The sequence below is a fragment of the Clytia hemisphaerica genome, unplaced genomic scaffold, assembly GCF_902728285.1.
Source record: "Clytia hemisphaerica strain Z4C2 unplaced genomic scaffold, Clytia hemisphaerica genome assembly, whole genome shotgun sequence".
Classification (NCBI taxonomy): Eukaryota; Metazoa; Cnidaria; class Hydrozoa; order Leptothecata; family Clytiidae; genus Clytia; species Clytia hemisphaerica.
In genome coordinates this window covers 1,359,280-1,380,663 of record NW_027103573.1, presented here as the reverse complement: position 1 = coordinate 1,380,663, position 21,384 = coordinate 1,359,280, and the positions used below count along the sequence as shown (strand labels likewise).

Sequence of the window (21,384 nt, the reverse complement as noted above, 5' to 3'; positions counted from 1 at the left end):
AACCGATTCGTCATCGATCGTTAATTGATTCGTCATCGATGGTTAATCGATTCGTCATCGATTGTTAATCGATTTGTTATCGATCGTAAATCGAGTATGAGTCGATAGGGTTGATAAGAGATCGATAAAAGATCGATGATAGATCGATAAATAATCGATAACTAATCATAAGCTTAAAAAAATCTTGAGTAGCGATCCTCTATCGATCTCCCATCCGGATCGTTAAGTAATCCATCGATCACATATCACAGATAAAAAAATTCACTCCATTAAGAATTAGTGAATAAGGCTGAACCTGTGTGGAAACACGTGGGAGAGGCCAGTATTTTTCAGTGAAAAATAAAAATTAAAAGGAAAAATTACAGAAGAAAAGTCAAAATCAAATGTTTGGCGAGCTACAACTGGTGGATATCAACAACAATCAATCCTGCCTTGGCTTGTTTGTATGTAAAGTCTGAAGACCACCTTTTCGAATAAACCCTGACGCTTCAACATCAGGCTGCACTCATCCCACAGTGCAGCCATTCAGCTAAGTGACTAATACTATTTACAACTATACTCTAACACCATGTGACAAGATTCTTCATTGTAATACAATAAAGGAAGTACATTTCTCAATTACTTTTGCTTTTATACTCTCCTGCACTCCATTTTATATCATGGATCAAAGTGATAATTCCCCTGAGGGTGATCAGTCCCAAAAATGTACCAAAGAATTGGAAACTGAGGATCTAATAGCAGAACTTTGCTTTTATGCCTCCTTGGATTCTGTAAAATTCTGTTTGCGGAAGTATCAATATGGCAAAAGTGTACTAGATATCGAAAATGACATGTACAAAGAAAAACTTGACACCTTGAAAGAAACTGCAAACTTCTTGAAAGTGCCAAAATATAATGAAAAAACCAAAAGATCATTGTCACATCTGATCATCTGCAAGATACAAAACCTCTTACCGGATAATTGCTCCATCTGCAACAGAAGATATAAAATTGGTCTTATGGAGCTCCCGATCCTTGAATGTGCCGTTTGTGGTCAAGGTGTACACAAACCATGCTGGTTAAATCTTGCTACGATTCCCACAAACAACACCAATATTGATGAGGACACCGACGCTGAACTCTTCAAAAGCTTGTATAACCCTCTAAATCTACCTGGAATGTTCTACATTTGTCATGCTTGTCAACCTAACACAATCCCAAGTGACAGTGACGGTGACAATAAAAGGAAAAAGAAAAAGGTCACTAAAGATGCTGCACCATCTATTCCAAGTCAAGACAGACCAACAGAATTATTAGAGACAGACACTGAAGATGTTGTCCTGCTGTCAACTCAAGATGCTGAGGATAAAGAGATTAATACAAGAGAAACACAAAACCAGAATCAACAAGATGGTTCTGGAAGCAGTAATAGATCTTGTCGTTTCTACAAGAATGGCAATTGCAAGTATGGATTCAAAGGAAAAGAATGCAAATTTGCGCACCCAAAAATGTGTCGAAAATTTACTCAACATGGCACAAATAAACAAAGAGGATGCAATCTTGGAAAAAAATGTAAAGATTTCCATCCCAAAATGTGCTTCGACTCAATACGAAAAGGAGAATGTTTCGCAACATCCTGCCGTTTTGTTCATGTGAAGGGAACCAGAAGAGAACCCATTATGGTTAAAAACACAGTAACTCACAACAACAACAAGCTATTGGCAGAAAAAGATGATAAGATCAAATCCTCTGAACCTGATCATTTTTTAGAGATTGTCCGTCTGATGAAGGAAGAAATCATGGAGACACTGAACAAAAAGATCACCTCGATCGAGAATCATCTTCATCACCTTCAGCAGACGCAAACCTCTCAAATACCCCAGTTTCCGATGCCAACTGTACCGATGATCAGGCAAATTCCTCACCAAGGAAACTTCAATCCAATTCAGTTCCAATAATCAACAACTTTGCTTTTTTTAATGTACAAGGACTGTGCCCGCAAACTGTTCCAAGCAAAGTTCCTTTTATCGAAAATAACATATGTCATAAAAATTTACTGTTTGTTGGCCTATCAGAAACATGGCTCAACAATCATAAAGATGCAGAACTAAAAGTAGAAGGTTATACTTTGTTCAAATGTGATTCATCACGCAAGAAAAAATCAAGAGGGAGAGCAACTGGAGGCGTCTGCTTCTACATAAGAGATGATATAGCTGCTTCATGTGAAATAATCTACTCCCATAAATCACCAAGTGTACAACTCCTTTGTGTTTACTCAAAGACTGAAAACTTGGCTATGCTTGTAATATATAGACAACCTGATGACAAGAGTAATGGAAATCCATCAACAGCTAAAGACCTTCTTACACCGCTCAAAGGTGCGAAACAAGCCCTTTCCGCCTTGGAACCTGTCCCAAACATAATTTTTGGTGGCGATTTCAATCTTCCAAAGTCAACATGGCCTGATGGACTACCCAAAACTGGATGCTCTATGGAAGAAAGATCAATGCTGAATGATCTAAATCGATTTTGCAACGAGTTGTTCATGTCTCAATATGTCAATCAACCCACACACAAAGATGGGAACACCCTAGACCTTGTCTTCACAAATAATGAAGATCTTATACATGACTACTCAATTTTACCAGTGTTACAAAGCACTTCACATCACAGTATTGTTATGGTATCAACTAGGCTCAAAGTTCAAAATTTTGCTAGTGATGATGATAAACCAGAACCACGTTCCAAATTCAACGCTTTGAATTTCTTCTCAGATGAAATTGATTGGAATAAGTTAAAAGAAGAATTGAATCAAATTGACTGGGATGTAAAACTTTCTAACAGTGATGATCCACAAGAAATTCTTGAAAGTATCAATCAAATATGTTTGGACGTATGCAGAGGACGAATACCAGTCAGAACAACCAAAGATACCAGGAAGAAATCAAAAGTTGAAAGATATCGCCGCTCTCTTACGAAAAGAAGAAGAAAAATTACAAAACAATTTTTAAAATGCACGTCCCAATCAAAGAAGACTAAAATTACAAAGGAACTTTTGACAATTGAAAAGGACTTACAAAAATCATTTAGGGATTCCAAGTGTTATGTTGAAAATATAGCAATCAATTCCATAAAGAAAAACTCAAAATATTTCTTTGCTTATGCGAGAAAGAAAGCAAAGATAAAAACGAAAATTGGCCCTCTGCTGAACTCAAATGGTGAATTAACGCAACGAAGCAAAGAAATGGCTGAAATTCTGTCAAGACAATACGTTTCCGTCTTCAGTGCACCAAAACCATTCGATATAATGCAGAGTGAAAATGATGAAGTCAACGTAGATATCATTTCAGATCTACAAGTTACAGAAGATGATTTAATAAAAGCAATCAACGATCTGTCCCAAACTGCAGCACCAGGTCCCGATGGTTTCCCTGCAATCTTTCTCAAACAATGCAAAGAAGAACTTTCTATTCCTCTTTGTATCCTCTGGAGACAAAGTTTGGACAAAGGGATTGTCCCAGACGAACTTAAAAGATGCACAATCACACCAATCTACAAAGGAGGTAGCAGATCACTGGCATCAAATTATAGACCAGTAGCCCTAACATCCCATGTCATCAAGATATTTGAAAAAGTACTCAGAGCACATATTGTAAAGCACATGGATGAAAATAATCTGTTCAATCCCAATCAACATGGATTCAGAAGCGGGCGTTCATGTTTGAGTCAGCTTTTGGAACAATATGACCTGATACTAAATATATTGGACGAAGATGCTAATGCGGATGTTGTGTACCTAGATTTTTCAAAGGCTTTTGACAAAGTAGACCATTCAATTGTCCTACGAAAAATAAAGAAACTAGGAATAGATGGAAAATTATTACAGTGGCTAAAGTCCTTCCTAACAGAGAGAAAACAATCAGTGCTAGTGAATGGTGTCACTTCTGAATCACAACAGGTCATTTCAGGAGTCCCTCAAGGTAGTGTTTTGGGACCTTTGATTTTCCTGATATTGATTGGGGATATTGACAAGGAAGTGGTGCACAGCTTTCTCAAATCCTTCGCTGATGACACTCGCGCCACAAAGGAAGTCAAAACTCTAGAAGATGCTGTCCTACTTCAAAACGATCTTGATAGAATATATAAATGGACGGATGACAACAATATGAAGCTAAATGATATAAAATTTGAACTCTTGCGCTATGGAAAGAACCACGAGATCAAGACTCAAACAAGATATACATCACCCTCTGGTGTTGAGATTGAAACAAAAGATGTTGTGAAAGACCTTGGAATCCTGATGGACAGTAATTGCACATTTCAGAAGCAAATTACTGCAGTAATCGAAAAGGCTAAAAACTTAACATCTTGGATCCTGAGAACATTTTCTTCACGATCTTTGAATTGTATGATCGTACTATACAAATCATTGGTAATACCAATATTAGAATATTGCTCCGTTCTGTGGAGCCCAAATGCAGTTGGTCTCATTCAGAGACTTGAAGATATTCAAAAGTCCTTCTTACGAAAGATAAATGGCACCCCAAACAATTATTGGGAGTGTCTAAAACAGACAAAAATTTACTCACTTCAAAGGCGAAGAGAGCGCTACAGAATAATGTATGTCTGGAAGGTGATGGAAAATATTGTACCTGCTGTAAATGGTATCAAAACCACCGAAAACCCCCGGCTGGGCCGGATGTGTACACTGTCAATTCCAAAGAACCAAACATCAAAATTTAGAGACAGCACACTTGCAGTGCAAGGTGCAAAACTTTTTAATGCTATGCCAAAGAGCATCAGAAACCTCAAAAACATTTCTATCGATAAATTCAAAAGAGCCCTGGACACACACCTTAAGTCTATCCCAGATGAACCCCAAATCCATGGATATACTGGGTGCAGGAGAGCTAATTCCAATTCAATAATTGACATGAATTGCCTATCATCGAGCCGTTCCGATGATCGATCCTATCGAGCGCGGACGTCTGGAATATCTATCTATCTATATATTTAAGTAACATTAGGCCCGAAGGCCCATTTTCGCTACATATAAAATACAAGATTGTTTAATAAAATAATTTTATTCACAAATATCAATAAATATTAAAATCATTCTAAAAGTCAAGGGGCTAACAAGAAAAGGGGGTGATAAGTGTGTCCAAGCTTGGAAAGTGTAAGACTTAAGACTAAGAGATTAAGTTATGAGATTATTTATGAGTTTGGTTGAATTTGAATGCTAAGAAGTAATATCAGTTGTGAATATGATGCATGAAACAGTAATTATGCATGGCTCTATCATTGTTTTTATGGCTGGACTACATAATTATTCAACAGGACATCCTCTTTGACAGTTACATCAATATGCCTTCTTACCTGTCTTCAAAAATATAAAAAAAAGTAATCACGGAAAAGGAAGCGAAAAAAAAAGACATAAGTGTGAGAACAGAGTAATCAAACTCGTTAGAAAAAGTACCATTAGAAGTCATAAAAAATCAACCTGAATAAATGCAATCGAAATTCCAGAGAACTTTAGACTTGAGAACTTTTAAAATCGAATACTCACAAATTTCTCAAAATACAAAGTTCGGTAAAGTTCGATTACTGAAATGGGCTCTTCCAGTTAAAGTCCGTTATAGGGGGGTGGACTACAGCGGAATTCCGAGGCAAAATGTTTTCTTGAAATTCCTGGATCAATACAAAGGCAATTGAAACTCCTGGATTTCCGATACAAAATCAATTTTTTGGTGGAAAAATCTGGAATTTCCGATACCTTTTTCAAAACTTTGACAAATTATGTGGAATTTCCAAGGGTTGAAATAGGGAGGTCGAATTCGCGCATATTTTCGGCGCGAAAAAAAGAAAAAAAGGAAAAAGAGTCTTCGAGTGACTTTATTGACCCACAACTTACCCAATACTTGGTCTCAATACGATGGTCCGTTGGTTCCCATTTTTTTTTTACTGAACGCGGAAAGTTTCAAGCTTTCTTTTGAAGTCTGCTGATGCACGGTTTAGTCGGAAGGTGACAGAGAAAAATCAAAGTAAAGAAGATTTTTAAGATTTTTTATACTTTTCTTTAACTTTTCACATTATCAGCAGGCAACAAAATAATCCTTAAACCTTTGGCTTTCTGTTGGTAGCATTTGTTTTTCTTCAAATGAATTGCTTCAATAGCGATTGCTATTTAAAACATGATGGTTGAGAAGTTTTTAACCTCGCGCCAGCAGACCGTGTGTGTGTGATGTCATCTTTGTAGTCTGCTTCTGCGCCCCATTTTGGAATATTTTGGTGCGCGCGACACTTTCGATTTGGCTTGGACGAGGTTGGACGTGTTTTGACAAAAAAAGTGAGTTCTTCACAATCTATTTTTCTTATATCTTTTGAAGTACTTTATCATTTCTCAAAGGTGACCCCTTTTTTTTTTTGTTATGTTTAGGGCTATCAGATGAGCCTACTTTTGTTTCTTCTGCCTAAGTTTGAAAATTTGGCTGACTCCCCTAGTTGAAATAAAGAATTGAGCAGAATTTTCGAAGCACTTACATTAATCGAACTTAATCGAACTAATCGAACTTTGTCAAGTTTAATTGAATAAAAATTTGAGAAAACCCGAGCAACTGGAGGCCTGTGACGACACTTTGAAGAACTTTGAAGCACCCCCGCTGGTGCAGGCGTGTACCCTCACATCCCCCTGACCAGTGGGCACCGGTCAAACTCCTTGGAACCCTGGCCTGGACCCCCAGGGGCCATCCACAGTGGTACCTAAATGAGGTAATTTTTCCCAATTTTGACCAATTTTCCAATTTTTGCCGGCTTTTGACAACGCTTTGAGGAATTTGAAGGACTCCCACCAGTGCAGACGTGTACCCTCTGCATCTCCCTGACCAGTGGGCACCAATCGAACCCCCGGGACCCCCAGGGGCCGTCCACAGTAGTACCCAAAGGAGGTCATTTTTTGTTGTCGAACTTTTTCGTATCGGTATGTAGTTGGACCCCCCACCCCCTTATCGACCCAATTCCGATAAAAAATTCGAAAGTTTTTTGTCGAATACCCCCAATATAAGTTGTGTTCTCGTCATTTTTCTCCAGCCCCAAAATGTGAGTTGGTCGGCATCTTAAATCATCAGAAAAATGCGCTCTGAATAATGGTGGTCAGGCGGTGCTAAAATCATTGGAAAAAAACACTCTGAGCATAGGTTTGTTAAGGCGACAAAAGAAACATCGTGCGAGCTGCATGTCATGTGATTATTTTGCATATTGCGACCGCTTTTTAACACATAAAATCTTTGAAAAATTGTGAATAAAAATCTTATGTTGGAGGTGAAAAAGTATGCGGCTATTATGTTTTGATTTTTCCCTTTCTTAAAAACACTCGATGATCAAAACACTGGCTACGCTGAATCTAAAAAATTCTTTGAATAATATTGCTAAAAAATCTGACAAACTTTCCGACTTTCTGCCAACTAGAAAAGGGTCAGATTTTTAAGATAAAAAGTGAGCCGGTCGAAGGACGTGAACACAACTTATTTCTGTCTGCAGCCTAGTTTCTATTTTCAAGTCAATTATGATAATGTATAAAGTAATTTCTGAATCTTTGAAATGTTGATCACTCTTTGGCTGTCCTGAATATAGGGCTGCAAAATTACGGTGGTTCCTTACTGCCAGCTTTTTCTCACTTGTCTTTCTATTACAGCAAAGGAATTTCCATTTTGTGTTTTGATTAAATACAGAAAGGAGTTTTCCAGTTCATTTATTTCAGCGATTTCAAATTGAAAATCTGAAAATATTTTTTTATAAATTTGCACACCATTTGAACCCTACAGTATCGTGCAATTTTGTACCATACAAGTGATCTATTGTAGTGACCTACCTTGATATGTTTATATGTTGAGCAAGGCAAAAGTCTCTTAGGAGACCCGTCCATATTCATATGACAACGCGTAACGTCAAATTGGCGTTATCCTCTGAACCCCCACTCCCCCGACAGATAACGTTAAGCGATGTATACCAAAAGTTGTCGCCATTTTTTCATCAAAGTTTTCCAGTCCCAAAGTCCGTACTTGGTTGTACCCTTGAGTGTATGTGTTTTTTTAACTTATGACCTTTATTTAAAAAGAAATTAAAAGCTCCACTTGGTGCTAGGTCTGCCGTGCTTTAAGCATACCACCTTCTTTGCCCACTTGTGCGATGTGGTTCGCTCGATCGTGCAAACAATGAAAATATGGCGTAATGATATCATAACGCGAACCAATGGGATTATGGATGCGAGCAAATTTTCATGTAATTCATACACAAATATATTTTCACAGCTTAAAAAGTGACAGGGTTGTGTGGTTGGGTGGTAAATCAAATATTCCCGATTTTCACAAAAAAGTATACCTTTGATTTCTTATAACGTCAAACCTAACTTTTGAAAACCCCCCCACTCCCTCATAACGTCAATTTGACGTTTTGCATTGTCAAATGAATATGGACGACTCCCCTTGGTTGCAGCTTGGCAGTGAGTGCAGACGTGTTTTGTTGTAGAAGAAGATATAGTTGTAAGAACTGAACTTTACTTTGTCAATTATTATCTCACTTCCTGTTTGTTGACCCCCAAGCTCTGCCGACCAAGTGGGTACTACATCTATGATGCAAATTTGCACCGTACATGCCCTATCCTGAAAATTTGCATCGTACAAGTGTTCTATGATGCATATTTTATTGTGCAGATTTGCACGATAAAACACTCCTATGGTGCAAATTAGTTAGTTTAATCTGTTTTTGTCAATGAAATCTTTAACGAAAAGTCTTCCAAATATTATGTAGTTTTCCTATAACCTTAGCTTTAAAATCAGCAATTTTTTTAGGGCAATAAAAAAGCTGGCACAATAATGGCACGTTCCTTGAGATCCAGTCGAAGAAAGAAGAACAAGCAAGTTTTACGTGAACGTTACAAACCAAAATATGATGCTCAATTGCAAGCAATTGTTGCAAATATGCAAAAGGAGACAGATGAACTTTTGCAAACAAGCAGTGGCATGGACCTTGAATCAGAAATCCAGACTATAGACCCTGATCAAATGGAAGGAGAAAATATGGAGGATGAGACTGAAACTGAAACACAAACAACTAGCTCTAAAGACAAAATAAAATTACCTAAAGTTGATATGGCTAAAGTTGGTAAATTTATGTCTCAGCGTAAACGCAGGAAATATCAGAGAAATTTGAGAGAGAAAAATAAGACTGCACAGAAGAAAGTGAAATCTGGAGGTGTTCAAAAGAAATCTGTCGCTCCAAAGATTAAATGGTGAATGTGACTTGCGAATGGAAGAGATGAATTTTGCTCTATATTTTACAACTGATTTTGTCAATGCTTCACTTCTTTTTTTTAAACAACATGTCATTTGGGTGGTGAAAAACTGGGAAAATATTCATTCAGATTCAATTTAGATTCATTTGGTTATACTTGAATTTTAATAAGGGTTTTGAGCTTCCCTTTACTTTCTTTACAATTTTATTAGGTTTAAAGGGTTTTGCCTATAATATGCTGCTTTGAATTTGAAAGAAGTATTTTATTAGTGTAATTTCATATTTTGTACCAAATTATTTTTAAAATTTGAATATTTCAAAATATCAGTATTGGTCAGAACAAAGAGTGTTACTTCATGTCAAGTAACAAAAGGCTTATATTTTGAGCTTCTTTCACAAAGTTTTTTTCAAAGAAAAAACAATCTAACTCATGGGTAGGGTCATGTTTGATAACTGTTTTCATGTACCAATGAATCTTTGATTTTAAAAGACTGTCGTTTTAAAAAAAAATTCAAAAATATTTATTCGATCAAAAGATACAGCCACAAGTTTATCTGGTTATCTTTTTGATAGGTTCAACAAGCAAACGTCTAAGGCCATATGTCTTTTGATTGAAAAAATAAAACTATAAATTTTACTCCCAACCTTTTTTTTTAATTATGTCTTAATTTTAAGTCTGTCTAAATACCTGCCTACTTATTTTTGTGTAATGAGCTATCTGATGATGCAGGATAATACTATATTATTATTATTGTCAGTCCCTATTCATATTTTCCAGAATTAATTAGAATAAAAAGACAAAAAAACATGGCACAATACAAAGGTGCATCCACTGATGGCTTCCGTGCCAAAACTCTTTTGAAAAAAAGAGAAAAGCAAAAGGAAGAGATTGAACATCTGAAAAGCAAAATTACTGAGGTAAGCATGGCTTAATAACCCTGTCAGTAGCGTGAAGGTGGGGGGTCAACCAAAACTGGGTAGGCAATTTTCTAAAATTTGGATTTTGGTGCCCCTAATCAAAGCAAACAAAATATTTCATTGACAATTTGGCAATCAAAGTGAGCACAAAGGTTTTTGGGTATTTTTTTATTTTCGGCTGGAAACAGCTAATCCTAAAATGTAACAAAGCAAAGAGGCTGGGAAACAAGTAATCAGAAGCCCCATTTTGCACCTTGTCTTTCAACGCCCCCAGCCATCACGCTACTGAGCTCTGTCTTAGTTTATTATATCAATCAAAATTTTCCTTCTAGTATCAAAAGCTTGATCCATGCCCAAAACTACTACTCCTAAATGAAACTTTCAATATTTTTATTGTAATTTTTATTCTTTAGAATATGGATCAAAAACACAGTGTTGCCAAGATAGACAGCAAATTTGCTTCTCATTATGATGCCATAGAACAAGAGCTGAAATCCAATACTGTTGGTAAAAGCATTCTCATTTAACTTAAAAAGCAATCATTTTGTTTGCAGTCAGTTATCAAATGTCTTCTTTTTATTCTATGTGCCACACGTAAAATTAATAAAAACAAGAAATGTGCACCACCCTATAATTATCATTTTCAGCCCTCTGAAAGATTGCTACACCCAACAGGGGCGGTGCGACACCCCTGCAAAACATGCACTCGCAGGGTATGCTCCGGAGTCTTTTTTGTCGCAGCTTGTTTTTAGCCTACCCGGAGTTGTTTTTCCGGATCATTCGTTAGTGTCATTAGATTTATTTTACTGACTTAAAGTCCGCGGTAAATATAAGAAAACTGTTTATCAAGTCGCGTTACAGGAAGCGTGAATTCGAGTCTGTATTTTAGATTTTGTGTACAAAAGCGTTTTGCAGGCCTGCACCCTGCAAAATTTTGCAGAAAGACCTGGATGAGGTCAAAATGCAGGGTTTGCCCGGGATTTGATGGCTGTTAGTGTCAAAACGTTAAAAGTCAAGACTCGTCAAATGGCTTTAGATGCTTGGAGAAGAAAAAACAGAATAGACAGTCCTGATTTTATCTATTTTGTCGCAAATTCTGAAGAATTTGAAGCCTGCACATTTTCGATCTTCTCCAAATTCGTCATCTGAGGGCTGCCATCAAGGTCATGTCAATGTTTGTTTTTCTTCTTATGGTTATCTTCTGAAATCCATTGCAACAAGGAAAGTCAAATCTGTAAGGTATGTGGTATTTTTTTCTATTATTTTTCATGCCTGCATGTTATCAATTATAATCTGATAAGTGCAGGAAAAACTGCTTCCCTTCCCCCTCTTTCTCTACTTATCTGCCTATGGCAGTATGGCCTATGACTTGTCATAATTTTTGGTAATCAACAAAACCACTTGTTGTGTGTAGTGAGTGAGTGGTGAGTGAGTGGCCAATCATGAAATATTTATAAGATATTTGATCAATCGGGGTACGTACTTACTGTTTGTTTGGCCAATCACTCTGGCTAAGAAAAGGTTGACGACAGGAGATGAATTTGTGGCAATTTAAGAGGCAAAGGGACAACCAACCTATTGTGGTTTTATTTTGAAATAAGAGAAAAAAAATAACATTGAAGATTTTGTGATTGTGACCTTGACACCCTAATGTTTTTAATATGTTAATTGGCCGGTTAAAATTTTTTTCTGGGGAGAGAAAAAGATCTGTGTGGGTTTTTCGCACACTATTTTGAGGTACACAAACAGATTGTATTTGACTATGTTTAGTTTGCGGGCCAGCACCTGCCAGTCAAGTACTGGTCATAAAAACTGCACGACAATCTTAAAAATGATTTCTCTATTTTGTTTTAGTTCTCTTCCTCCAAATGGAAATTGCCTGTACAGTTCCATTTCTCTCCATCTTGTGGGCAACAATTCTTTGATGGATACACTTCGATGCCTTGCGCGTGTGCAGAACTTTTCCTGAATTGTAAGTATTATTCTCAGAACCAAAAAAACCCATCCAATAAGTTTAGTAGATTGGCTCAGTCATGAAGCATTACGGTTGGCGGTTATCCACAGTCAGCCGGTTATTATATAAGATTAATTTCATTGGTTGTCCAGTTGTCGTTTGACTTGAATTTTGTTGTTATGTGTTTGTTAAATATGTAGGTGTAGCTTGCAAAAATCCTAATTCCCTCTTCATTATATACTTTCAGGTTAGTTGCCATCATACTGTCCAGTAGCCCCTAGGTCAATGGATTATTTTGCACCTTCACGTGGTTGGTACGAAATCTTTGTAAACACTGACAAAGTCTGCTAAAGATGAGTGAAACCATATTTAACTTAAAGGAAACAACAGAATGGAATAATTCAATCAAAATGATGATGTGTCAGTGTGTACCTAACATTTAGTTTCTTGGAAGTTTTTGGATTCAAAATTTTCCCTGTAAACTGGATATCAATATTTGTCATGTAATATCATCTCTGGAAAGTACATCTTGATTTGATTTTGACATGTAATTGCCAATGCAAATGAATTTGGATGCATAATGTATATTATATATATTTATAACACAACAACTGAATTTTGATACCAAACATAAAACATGCTGCATTATGTACATAATGAATAAATGAGTTTCTGATGACATATGGTTTGTTTTCAATTCGGATTGGGGGCTTTTTACCCCTGGTACAGGATTCTCTACTTGATTTGGCAAACAGTTCCAAACGAGACACCAGAATGGGGCTATACTACAATTTCAAGATGAACCAACTATAGAGATTTCAGCTTCAGTACAAATTCTAGTTTTGGATACTTTAATGCATCACATTAATCAATTTTCTAATGAAATAGTCTTTTCTTGAGCAGTCTGAATAAAATAGTTTTGCTCTTTTTCTCTAAATTTTCATTTGAAATTTTTATTATTAATCTGCTTGAAATTATTTAAGTCACCTTTTGGCAGCAATAAGATAAATAAATTTGACACAATAAGAATCAAAATATATTAAAATTTTTTAGACAGTTTGGTAAATATTATTATTGTTATTGCTATCATCACGATCAGATAAAGATTTTTGTATAATTTATAATCTTTTGTGTGCTATTGTATTATTTTGCTATCATTTTTCACTTTTTTGTGTAAAGTTCAAAAAGTTCTTTAAAAAATTCATGATAGTTATTATTTTATTTTTTTTACACCTCCTTTCTCTTTCCTTCATTTATTCCATATTTTAGAGGCAGAGGCAGACGCAGATTTTAGTTTTACCAGCTTCATTTTGTGTTTAAATGAAATGAATTTTAATTCTTTATCTCTGGTTCATGGTACATTGGGCATAAAAAGGTGGCTGTTTTAGCCAATCTAGAGGGTCGAAATTCAAAAATTTTCTGGCCCGTCGGGCCCAACCATGGTGGGCCCTCCTTAGACACTATATATAGCTGCATCACTATATATAGCTGAATCTTTTTTGCAGGGTATCCTAAAAATCCTAGATACGCCCCTGCCCAAAGTCTTGAAAATGTAAAGAGAACAGTGACTTCTTTATTTTTGGAAAAACGATATTGAAAACGTCTTACTAACCTCTTACTCTAACTAATAAAGTTTGGTTTTCTATTTTCCTTTTTCTTTTAAGTCATTTTCTTCAATAGAGTCACTTCAAAAATGACTGTTAACCAGTGTTAACTCTTTTCTTTTGAGGTTTGGTCACTTTGAATGAAATGAAAGCAAAGCAGGAGAGTGCAGTGCAAGAACATGAGAAGAGAGTGGCCCAAGAAAAACGAGCTCGTGAAAAGTAAGTTTCATAAACTGCTTTTTGAAATAAACAGGCCACCTTTATTGATTTTTCCATCATTAAAAAATCCAAAATTCTTCTTTTTAACAAAGGTGAAAAGAAATTCAAATCGTGGAGTGTACATGCTGATTTGATTTTTGGAACATAATATAATAATATAAGCTGGCTTGAAGTTGAAACTGCTAGTAGGAGGCTCGGAAAACACGAGTTGCAAAAGCCCTAGTTATACGAAAACTCGAGTTACAAAAACTCGAGTTACGACAAATGTGACGTCTTAAGTCTCTGATTATGACGTCCTTAGGAGACTTGTTATTAACTCAAAAAAGTTATTTACTGTGTCTATATAACTCGAACTATTTTTTTTGAATTTTGTTTTCCAGTTACGTAAATAAACTTGGGTTTTCCGGACGCCTACTAGTAGCAGTCTCTTCTATTATATTAATATAAACTTTTTATTTTCAATTTCAGGGAAAAGGAGCGTAAGAGGAAGAACAAGGAAAAAGAGAAAACGGAGAAACGTTCAAAACTTTCTTTCGGTTTCGCAGAAGAAGAGGAAGAAGAAGAAGAAGACGATGGTGGGGATGAGGCTAGTGGAAGTGAAGCAAAAGAAAAACCAAAGGCTAGTGTGGGTGATGAGGAGGAGGACACTACAAATACAAGTAAGTTCATCAGTTGGAGTTTTCTATCACTCTTTGATAGAAATTGCCCGGAAAATTGTACAGAGCTTTGTTATGGACCAAGTCGGTATTTAAGTCTTCTTTCTATAGTGTTCAGATTTCTGTCTTGATTGATCTCCATCACAGGAAAGTATAAAAATGTGCTTTCAAAATATATTTGAAGCATTTGAGAGGATTTGTTGTGTAATTAAGTCTACTTTTTCATCTCAGACCAAAAACGTAACATTGACCACAGTTTTTTTCCATGGTCAAAATGTTTGTTTGCATTGTACTGGGTCGTAAACAATAAACAAAAATATCATATTTTTATAGAATTCAGGAGAATGGGCAAGAATCCAGATGTGGACACCTCTTTCTTACCTGATAAAGAACGAGAGGTATACACAGCTCCTAATTTTTCATCGTTTGTTATTTTCCATGATCATAGAAGCTGAAATAAATTGTTTCTTTGTGTCTGTCTGTTCAACCTTGGTACTTCTATCTTTAATTTTGAGAGTGTTAAGGCTAGAATGTAATTTTCGAACCCAAGAAAAGTCTATTTTGATCTTATTTTTAACAGGAAGAAGAAAACAGAGAGCGTGAGAGGTTAAGACAAGAATGGGTTGAGCAACAAGCTAAACTGAAAGGTATAATGATTTACGAGTGAAGGTAGAGAGTCTATCACCATATTCCCCTAACACCCTGCCTGGTAGTGCTTGGGATTCGATTACAGTCCATTGCGGTGCAAGTCTGTGATTGAAACCTTCACACTACCAATCGGCAGAATGTTAGCGAGACACAGTGTAGCCTTATCCAGATGGTGAGTGAATGTATCCCGAGTTTATCGTTCTACATCTGCAATTTGAACTTGACGAAGTTTATTCGACATCATTCGATACTTCGATTATCAGCCGGTTTGAGAGAGAGTGATATACGAGTGAAGGTAGAGAGTCTATCACCATATTCCCCTAACACCCTGCCTGGTAGTGCTTGAGATTCGAACACAGTCCATTGCGGTGCAAGTCTGATAGAAACCTTCACACTACCAATGAACAACATGGACTGTGTTTGACAGGATACACATAAAATGATTTTATAATGTCGTTCATTGTGTCAGTTATACCAGTATGGTAGTAGGATCTCTGTTTTTGATCACAAGCCATGTGAGCTGCTTATTCACGTTTTTTCTCTTCTCCCTTTATTGTATAAATGAATTCCTAAATCTGAGCACTCCTCACAATTTTGCATTCCTGATAATAGTGTACTTACTATATATTGTATTTCTTTTCCAGCGGAGGATGTAGAGATCACTTACAGCTATTGGGATGGTTCGGGTCACCGGAAGAAATGCTTGGTAAAATTGTTGCCACCTCTTTGAATTACCCTTTGAAAAACAAAATTTGATGTCTTCTCCAATACACCAGTCTGATCGAGATATCATGGCATTTCTGCCACCATCCACTTTAGTAGTGCATTAGTCTTAAAGCAATTTCTTGCCCTTGCCATCTTGATAATGGCACGATTAAGTGGCCCGGTATTTTTATGGTAGTTCTCGATTCTCAAGTTTTCGTAGTCTTACATCAATCTTATGCTTGTCATCTGTTGTTGTCACTAGCTACTGATTTTCACTTCTAGATGAAGAAGGGAGATTCAATCCAGATATTTTTACAACAATGTTTACGAGATTTACGGCAACAGTTCTCCGATTTGAAGTAAGCCCTATTTTGTTATTTTTAAGGTGGACAGACAAAGCAAAACAATTACTCTAGGGGCTGAGTTAGGTCCCGTATGCGCATCGGCGTATAGTCATTTTGGAAATATCCTACTTTTGAATGAATATTAAGCAAAGGTCATTAGCATGGCTCCGCCCCCCCCCCACTTATTTGGGGGGGGTGTAAATCTCAAATTGGCTTAAAAGTGGGTGGGAGCTGTCTCATTTTTTAAACTCAGGGGGGACCTAAAAAAGTGGGGGGAGCTGAAGGGCTACACTAAAGTTCTGGGGGGCTAATTAGGAAACTGTAAAATACCCCCTCACTATTGTTTTGGTTAATAAGTTTTAAGGATTTTTCTAGTGAATTTATTATCTCTTACATTCTATCAAAATGTAGGCTAAAATGGCAGATTTCTACCCTTAAAATTCCAAAATTTTCTCGTTGCCCAACCATGGTGGGCAACATTTATTAAAATTTTCAATTTGGACCCCCAATTTTTTTTAAACCCTGCATTTTAATTAAAAAAAACTAGTAATAATACTACCAGAAATGACAGTAGCTTTTTTGCTGGGACCTGAACCTTGAAAGCAACTTTTGCAGGGACCTGAACTTTTATATTTCAACTGGGACCTGAACCTTACTGAAAAGTGAGTGGGGGGACCTAAATCGTAGGGGGGACCTAAATTTGTTGGGGGGACCTAGAACCCCATTCGGAGCCATGTCATTAGGGTAACATATTAGAGTTGTCGTTATCATAGAATGTCCATCGAAAAGAAAGTAGATAGTGGTATAAAAAAGTCCTCAGAATCGTAGGCTACGTCATTACCTTCATTTGTTTCGAGCGTAAAACTCCTACTCTTCGGGATATGCGCACTGCTCTTGTTTTGAATATTGAATTTTTCCGAATACATCGCATGCGTACTGAGGTTTTAATGAAACAATAGAGTTTCGTCTGTGTTTTAAACATTCTTTTATTTGAAATCTTTATTGATAAACTTTATTTGTTAGAAAATTCTATTATGTTTAAATGTATTAAAAAGCAAATTTCCGGTGGGGTCGCTAGTGACCGCTCATAGCAATGCCTATAGTACAAGAGTAAGGCCGAAAAACCTGGAGCTGTATTTTATGTAGACTATTAAAATCACAAACATTGGTTCTGTTCAAATTTATTAGTCATTCAATACTTCCCAAAGCAATTGATTAGATTTAGCAAAGAGAAAAATGACCTATTTGAGTATTTATCGGACTTCTCTCATCAAACATAATTCGTTTTCACTTTTTGTAGATCTGCAGATGTTGTTAACTTAATGTACGTAAAAGAAGACCTCATTATACCCCATGTAAGTTTTCATTATTTTATTGAAATTTTTGGTCCTCCAGTGAGGTTTAGTAGTTGATATTAGACCCAGTTGTTATTTGCTTACACTAGGTTGGATGAGGTCTGCTAGCAAGTTTTCAAATTTGTGCTTTTTCATAACACATACGTTTATTTTCTCTTTTTTTTTTTTTTTTTTTTTTTTTTTTTTTTTCTTTATTTTATTTTTTTCTTTCTTTTCTACTACAATATTTTCTCTTTCCAGCATTATACATTTTACGATTTTATCATCACCAAAGCTCGTGGGAAGAGCGGACCTTTGTTCAGCTTTGATGCTTACGAAGATATTAGGATCACCCAAGATGCTTCTGTCAGTAAAGACGAGGTAAAACACAATACCACAGATTTCTGTAAAACCTGAAGGGCTAGATGGAGTGCTTTAAGCTTTTCATAGAAAAAGAAATAAATATCGCAAAATATATTGATGCTATTATTCTCGAAAATCCGGGTAGCTTCTGATTGGTCGAGCACTGAAATACTACTGTAATGCCACGTGGCCCAGATAGGATTTTCCATCTAACCACGGCACACTTTTCAGCTCAAGCACTCTATCGAGCCCTTCGATCTTTATAGATTTGTGCATTATACATCATCCCTCTCTTGTTCGTACGTTCGACTTTTGAAACTAAAATTTAATTTTACAACAACACTCTAAAACTTGTTCTTGGTTCCTAGATCACTGAGCCGAATTTCATTTCTGGATTTTGGTTCCACTTTTGGGTTAATGACCTAATTCTTCCTGGCTATTATTTTATAAAGCTTTTTGATAAGCATTATGATAAGTTTTTAGTTCTTTCAACCAAAGTTTAACTTCACACTCTGATCCTTATGGTTTGTTTGTTTCAGTCTCATGCTGGAAAAGTTTGTTTACGGAGTTGGTACGAGCGTAACAAACATATTTTCCCTGCCAGTCGTTGGGAGCCTTATGATGCAGAGAAAAAGTGGGATTGAAAAAGCATTTCTAAACGTCCATCAAATTAGCTAATCTTCAAAAGTGGGAAAGCTTGAATTTAACCCAATATTTTTATTTATTTTTAAATCATTTTTGTAAATAGAGTTTATATCCAGAGCTCAAAATCAATTTTTGAACACGGAAAAACAATCTTTTGTTTCCATTTCAACTTTCTATTTGGTGATATAAAATGCCACATGGATACATGTCTTCTACAGTAAACTTTCTCTCTTAAACCGGCTGACGTTCAAAAGTATAAATCGGCTTTTTAACAAAGCTTTCAGTTGAAGAGGTAGAAAAGGTAGAAAGCTTACTTTTATAATTAAAGGGTTTTTTTATTAACAAGAATCGATTTGTTTTGTTTCAGTGAAAAGCATGAACAAAATGTAAAAAGTTAGAAAGAAACCCTGGAACAAAACAATGGCATTGGAGAGTCCGAGTCAACTGTTTGCACAACTTCAAACTAAAGAAGACTCTCCACCACAACTCACACAGACAGCCAATGGACAACGATTGTTAATGTTAAGAGACGTTGGAACGGCTTCTTCAAACCCTGATCGAATCAAATGTATTATCTCCTGTTCAAGTAGTAAAGTATGTCTATTTCTGTTTTCATCGCTCGTTCCCTGTCTCTACTTCTTGTTATCACTTTGAAAATTTTGACTTTTTACTGAGATAAAGTTTGAGCATGTCTCTCTGCGTATCTATGTGTGTCCACTACAAAACTCCAAACTTTGGGGCAGGCTGGCAAAAATGCACCGATCTAACTGAAATTTCCTGCACTATTGACTTTACAGAACTGAATATTTGGTATTACCCTTAACCCACCTTAACTGACCTTTACATACCCTGGACCAAGTTTCTCAATCCCTGTCAAGCTAAAATTTTGATCGGAGTTTATTGAAAAGTGGTACCCTGATGGCGGCGCTACTCAATAGCAATGTAAATGCATCGACGACGCTAGGTCTACTTTCCCTCGAATACTTTTGCTGATGTAGCGTCGTTATTATACGTTTATTTTTAATACTGCAATGGCTTCTTTGCGGGTACCCCTTCAAAAAAAACTTCGATTGAAGATAGCAGATATAGCTTGGTCCATGGATATACTTATAAAGGTCAGTGCTTTAACCTCAGGCTTAGATAGTATGAATTTTACTAGTTTAGTTTGTGTTAATGTTAAGCGACTCATAACCCTCCATTTCTAGAGCACATCCGAAGAGGCGAAATCGAGCACAACGAGGCGTGTTGATTACATCAAACAAACATTACGTAATCATTCTGTGTCCGAAAAACAATACTCGGCCCATTCCCTCCTTTCTACAACATCTTCGGACAGCAACGAGAATAAATTTGTCATGTCAGCAGAAGTATGTGTTGTGTTCCATGATACAGACACTTATGAGAAAGTGGTCAGCTTCTTAGTAGAGAAACTGGAAACTAGTATCCGAGTATCTGAAGCAGTGTTTTATGTTTCACCTGAAAAAATCTCTGACCTCAGGTATTTATTGTAAGCGTTTTAAAAAACTTTAATTGAATACCATTCCATTCCTGATCTATGGAATATGAAAATGTCAGCAAACCATAGTGTGCTCTAGACCATAGTGGGTTCCAGGTCCCACCTAAAAACTCAGGTCCCACCTACCCATAAAATTCACACCTTCAATCCAGACTCCTAGATCGCAGCTAAAAATAGAAAAGTTTAGTATAGTAAAAAAATTATGTAAATATAGAAAAAATTATACTAAAATTGGAAATAAGAAAAAACTAACTTTCACTTTTACCAAAACAGACAGACCACTTTTGAAAATATAAAAGAAGCATATTCAACAACCATCATGTAAAGTTTGTAAAATGGCACAAAAAAGTTTATCTGTCAACAGTGACATCTGCAAAATTGAAGTCCTGTGAAATCTTAAAATTTCGTTGACTAGCACAACAGCGAATTTGACCCTTTGTTGAAAAGATATTCCTAACTGATATTTGAATCGCTGCAGCTATATAGGAGATATATTTATATTTAGTTTAGTATCTCGCCATGCGAGGGGATAATTTTAATTTATTTAATCTTCTTTGGATTTCTAGGAGACAAGCGTGTTTAAACGCGGTAAGAAATTGTCGTACAAAAGCTCTATCGATTGCGCAATACCTGAATCAAACGCTCGGTTCAGCTGTCACAGTGCGCGAAGAAGACACTTCAGAAATCGTTGGGAATTCAACTTCGCACGAACCGAATGCTCATCACTTAACGTCGGACAAACATGCTTTCGATCACGTAATCTCTTCTATTCAACGCAAAATAGCGGATGGCACGGTCAATGTTTCCGTGAATGTTTACATGGAGTTCGAGTGTAAAGAAAGGACTCGAAAATCGAACCAAACCAAATAAAATTTTGCACAATTTGGACGACTTTTTGATTGATTTATTGAATCCACACTCTGAACTAACTTATGAGACAATTTGGCATAGTAAATACATGCTTACATGATGAGCTTTCATCTAAAAGGTTCTGATTCAGTGTCAAAGAAATAGTGATTGGTCTACATGTTGTTTTTATGTGGCTGCTTGTTCGATGTTCGAAGATAACTCGATAAAGCCCAGGAAAGGGAATCGGCTGACTGAAATTGTTTCTTGGAATCGAAAGTCTAAATTCGTTTTGCCACGCACAAGATGAAGCGCCATCATTCATGTAGAATGATTAATTATTTATTAAACTTTGACTTCTTTCA

At 36.3% G+C, this 21,384-nt stretch overlaps 2 protein-coding genes across 2 annotated transcripts; both read left to right on the top strand.

Moving 5' to 3' along the window:
- The first annotated feature begins 269 nt into the window (after positions 1-269).
- On the top strand, positions 270-18,868 carry LOC136801194 (protein FAM50A-like). Its single transcript, XM_067057831.1, has 12 exons — positions 270-288; positions 10,046-10,185; positions 10,599-10,692; positions 13,869-13,962; positions 14,431-14,621; positions 14,952-15,016; positions 15,199-15,265; positions 15,911-15,972; positions 16,254-16,330; positions 17,616-17,670; positions 17,911-18,030; positions 18,552-18,868. The coding sequence occupies exons 2-12, from the start codon at positions 10,075-10,077 to the stop codon at positions 18,654-18,656; spliced, it is 1,041 nt and encodes a 346-aa protein (XP_066913932.1). The 5' UTR covers positions 270-288; positions 10,046-10,074; the 3' UTR covers positions 18,657-18,868.
- A 209-nt stretch (positions 18,869-19,077) lies between these two features.
- LOC136801115 (interleukin-1 receptor-associated kinase 1-binding protein 1-like) lies at positions 19,078-21,043 on the top strand. Its single transcript, XM_067057736.1, has 3 exons — positions 19,078-19,251; positions 19,863-20,155; positions 20,740-21,043. The coding sequence occupies exons 1-3, from the start codon at positions 19,078-19,080 to the stop codon at positions 21,041-21,043; spliced, it is 771 nt and encodes a 256-aa protein (XP_066913837.1).
- Positions 21,044-21,384: the final 341 nt, after the last annotated feature.

What these genes read in the sequence shown, in the direction of transcription:
- LOC136801194 (XM_067057831.1), top strand. Translation starts at nt 10,075, where the DNA reads ATGGCACAATACAAAGGTGCATCCACTGATGGCTTCCGTGCCAAAACT. An exon ending in GCTGAAATCCAATACTGTTG is followed by an intron (nt 10,693 to 13,868) that starts GTAAAAGCATTC and finishes TTTTCTTTTGAG; the next exon opens with GTTTGGTCACTTTGAATGAA. An exon ending in GTCACCGGAAGAAATGCTTG is followed by an intron (nt 15,973 to 16,253) that starts GTAAAATTGTTG and finishes TTTCACTTCTAG; the next exon opens with ATGAAGAAGGGAGATTCAAT.
- LOC136801115 (XM_067057736.1), top strand. Translation starts at nt 19,078, where the DNA reads ATGGCATTGGAGAGTCCGAGTCAACTGTTTGCACAACTTCAAACTAAA. An exon ending in TCTCCTGTTCAAGTAGTAAA is followed by an intron (nt 19,252 to 19,862) that starts GTATGTCTATTT and finishes CTCCATTTCTAG; the next exon opens with AGCACATCCGAAGAGGCGAA. An exon ending in GAAAAAATCTCTGACCTCAG is followed by an intron (nt 20,156 to 20,739) that starts GTATTTATTGTA and finishes TTGGATTTCTAG; the next exon opens with GAGACAAGCGTGTTTAAACG.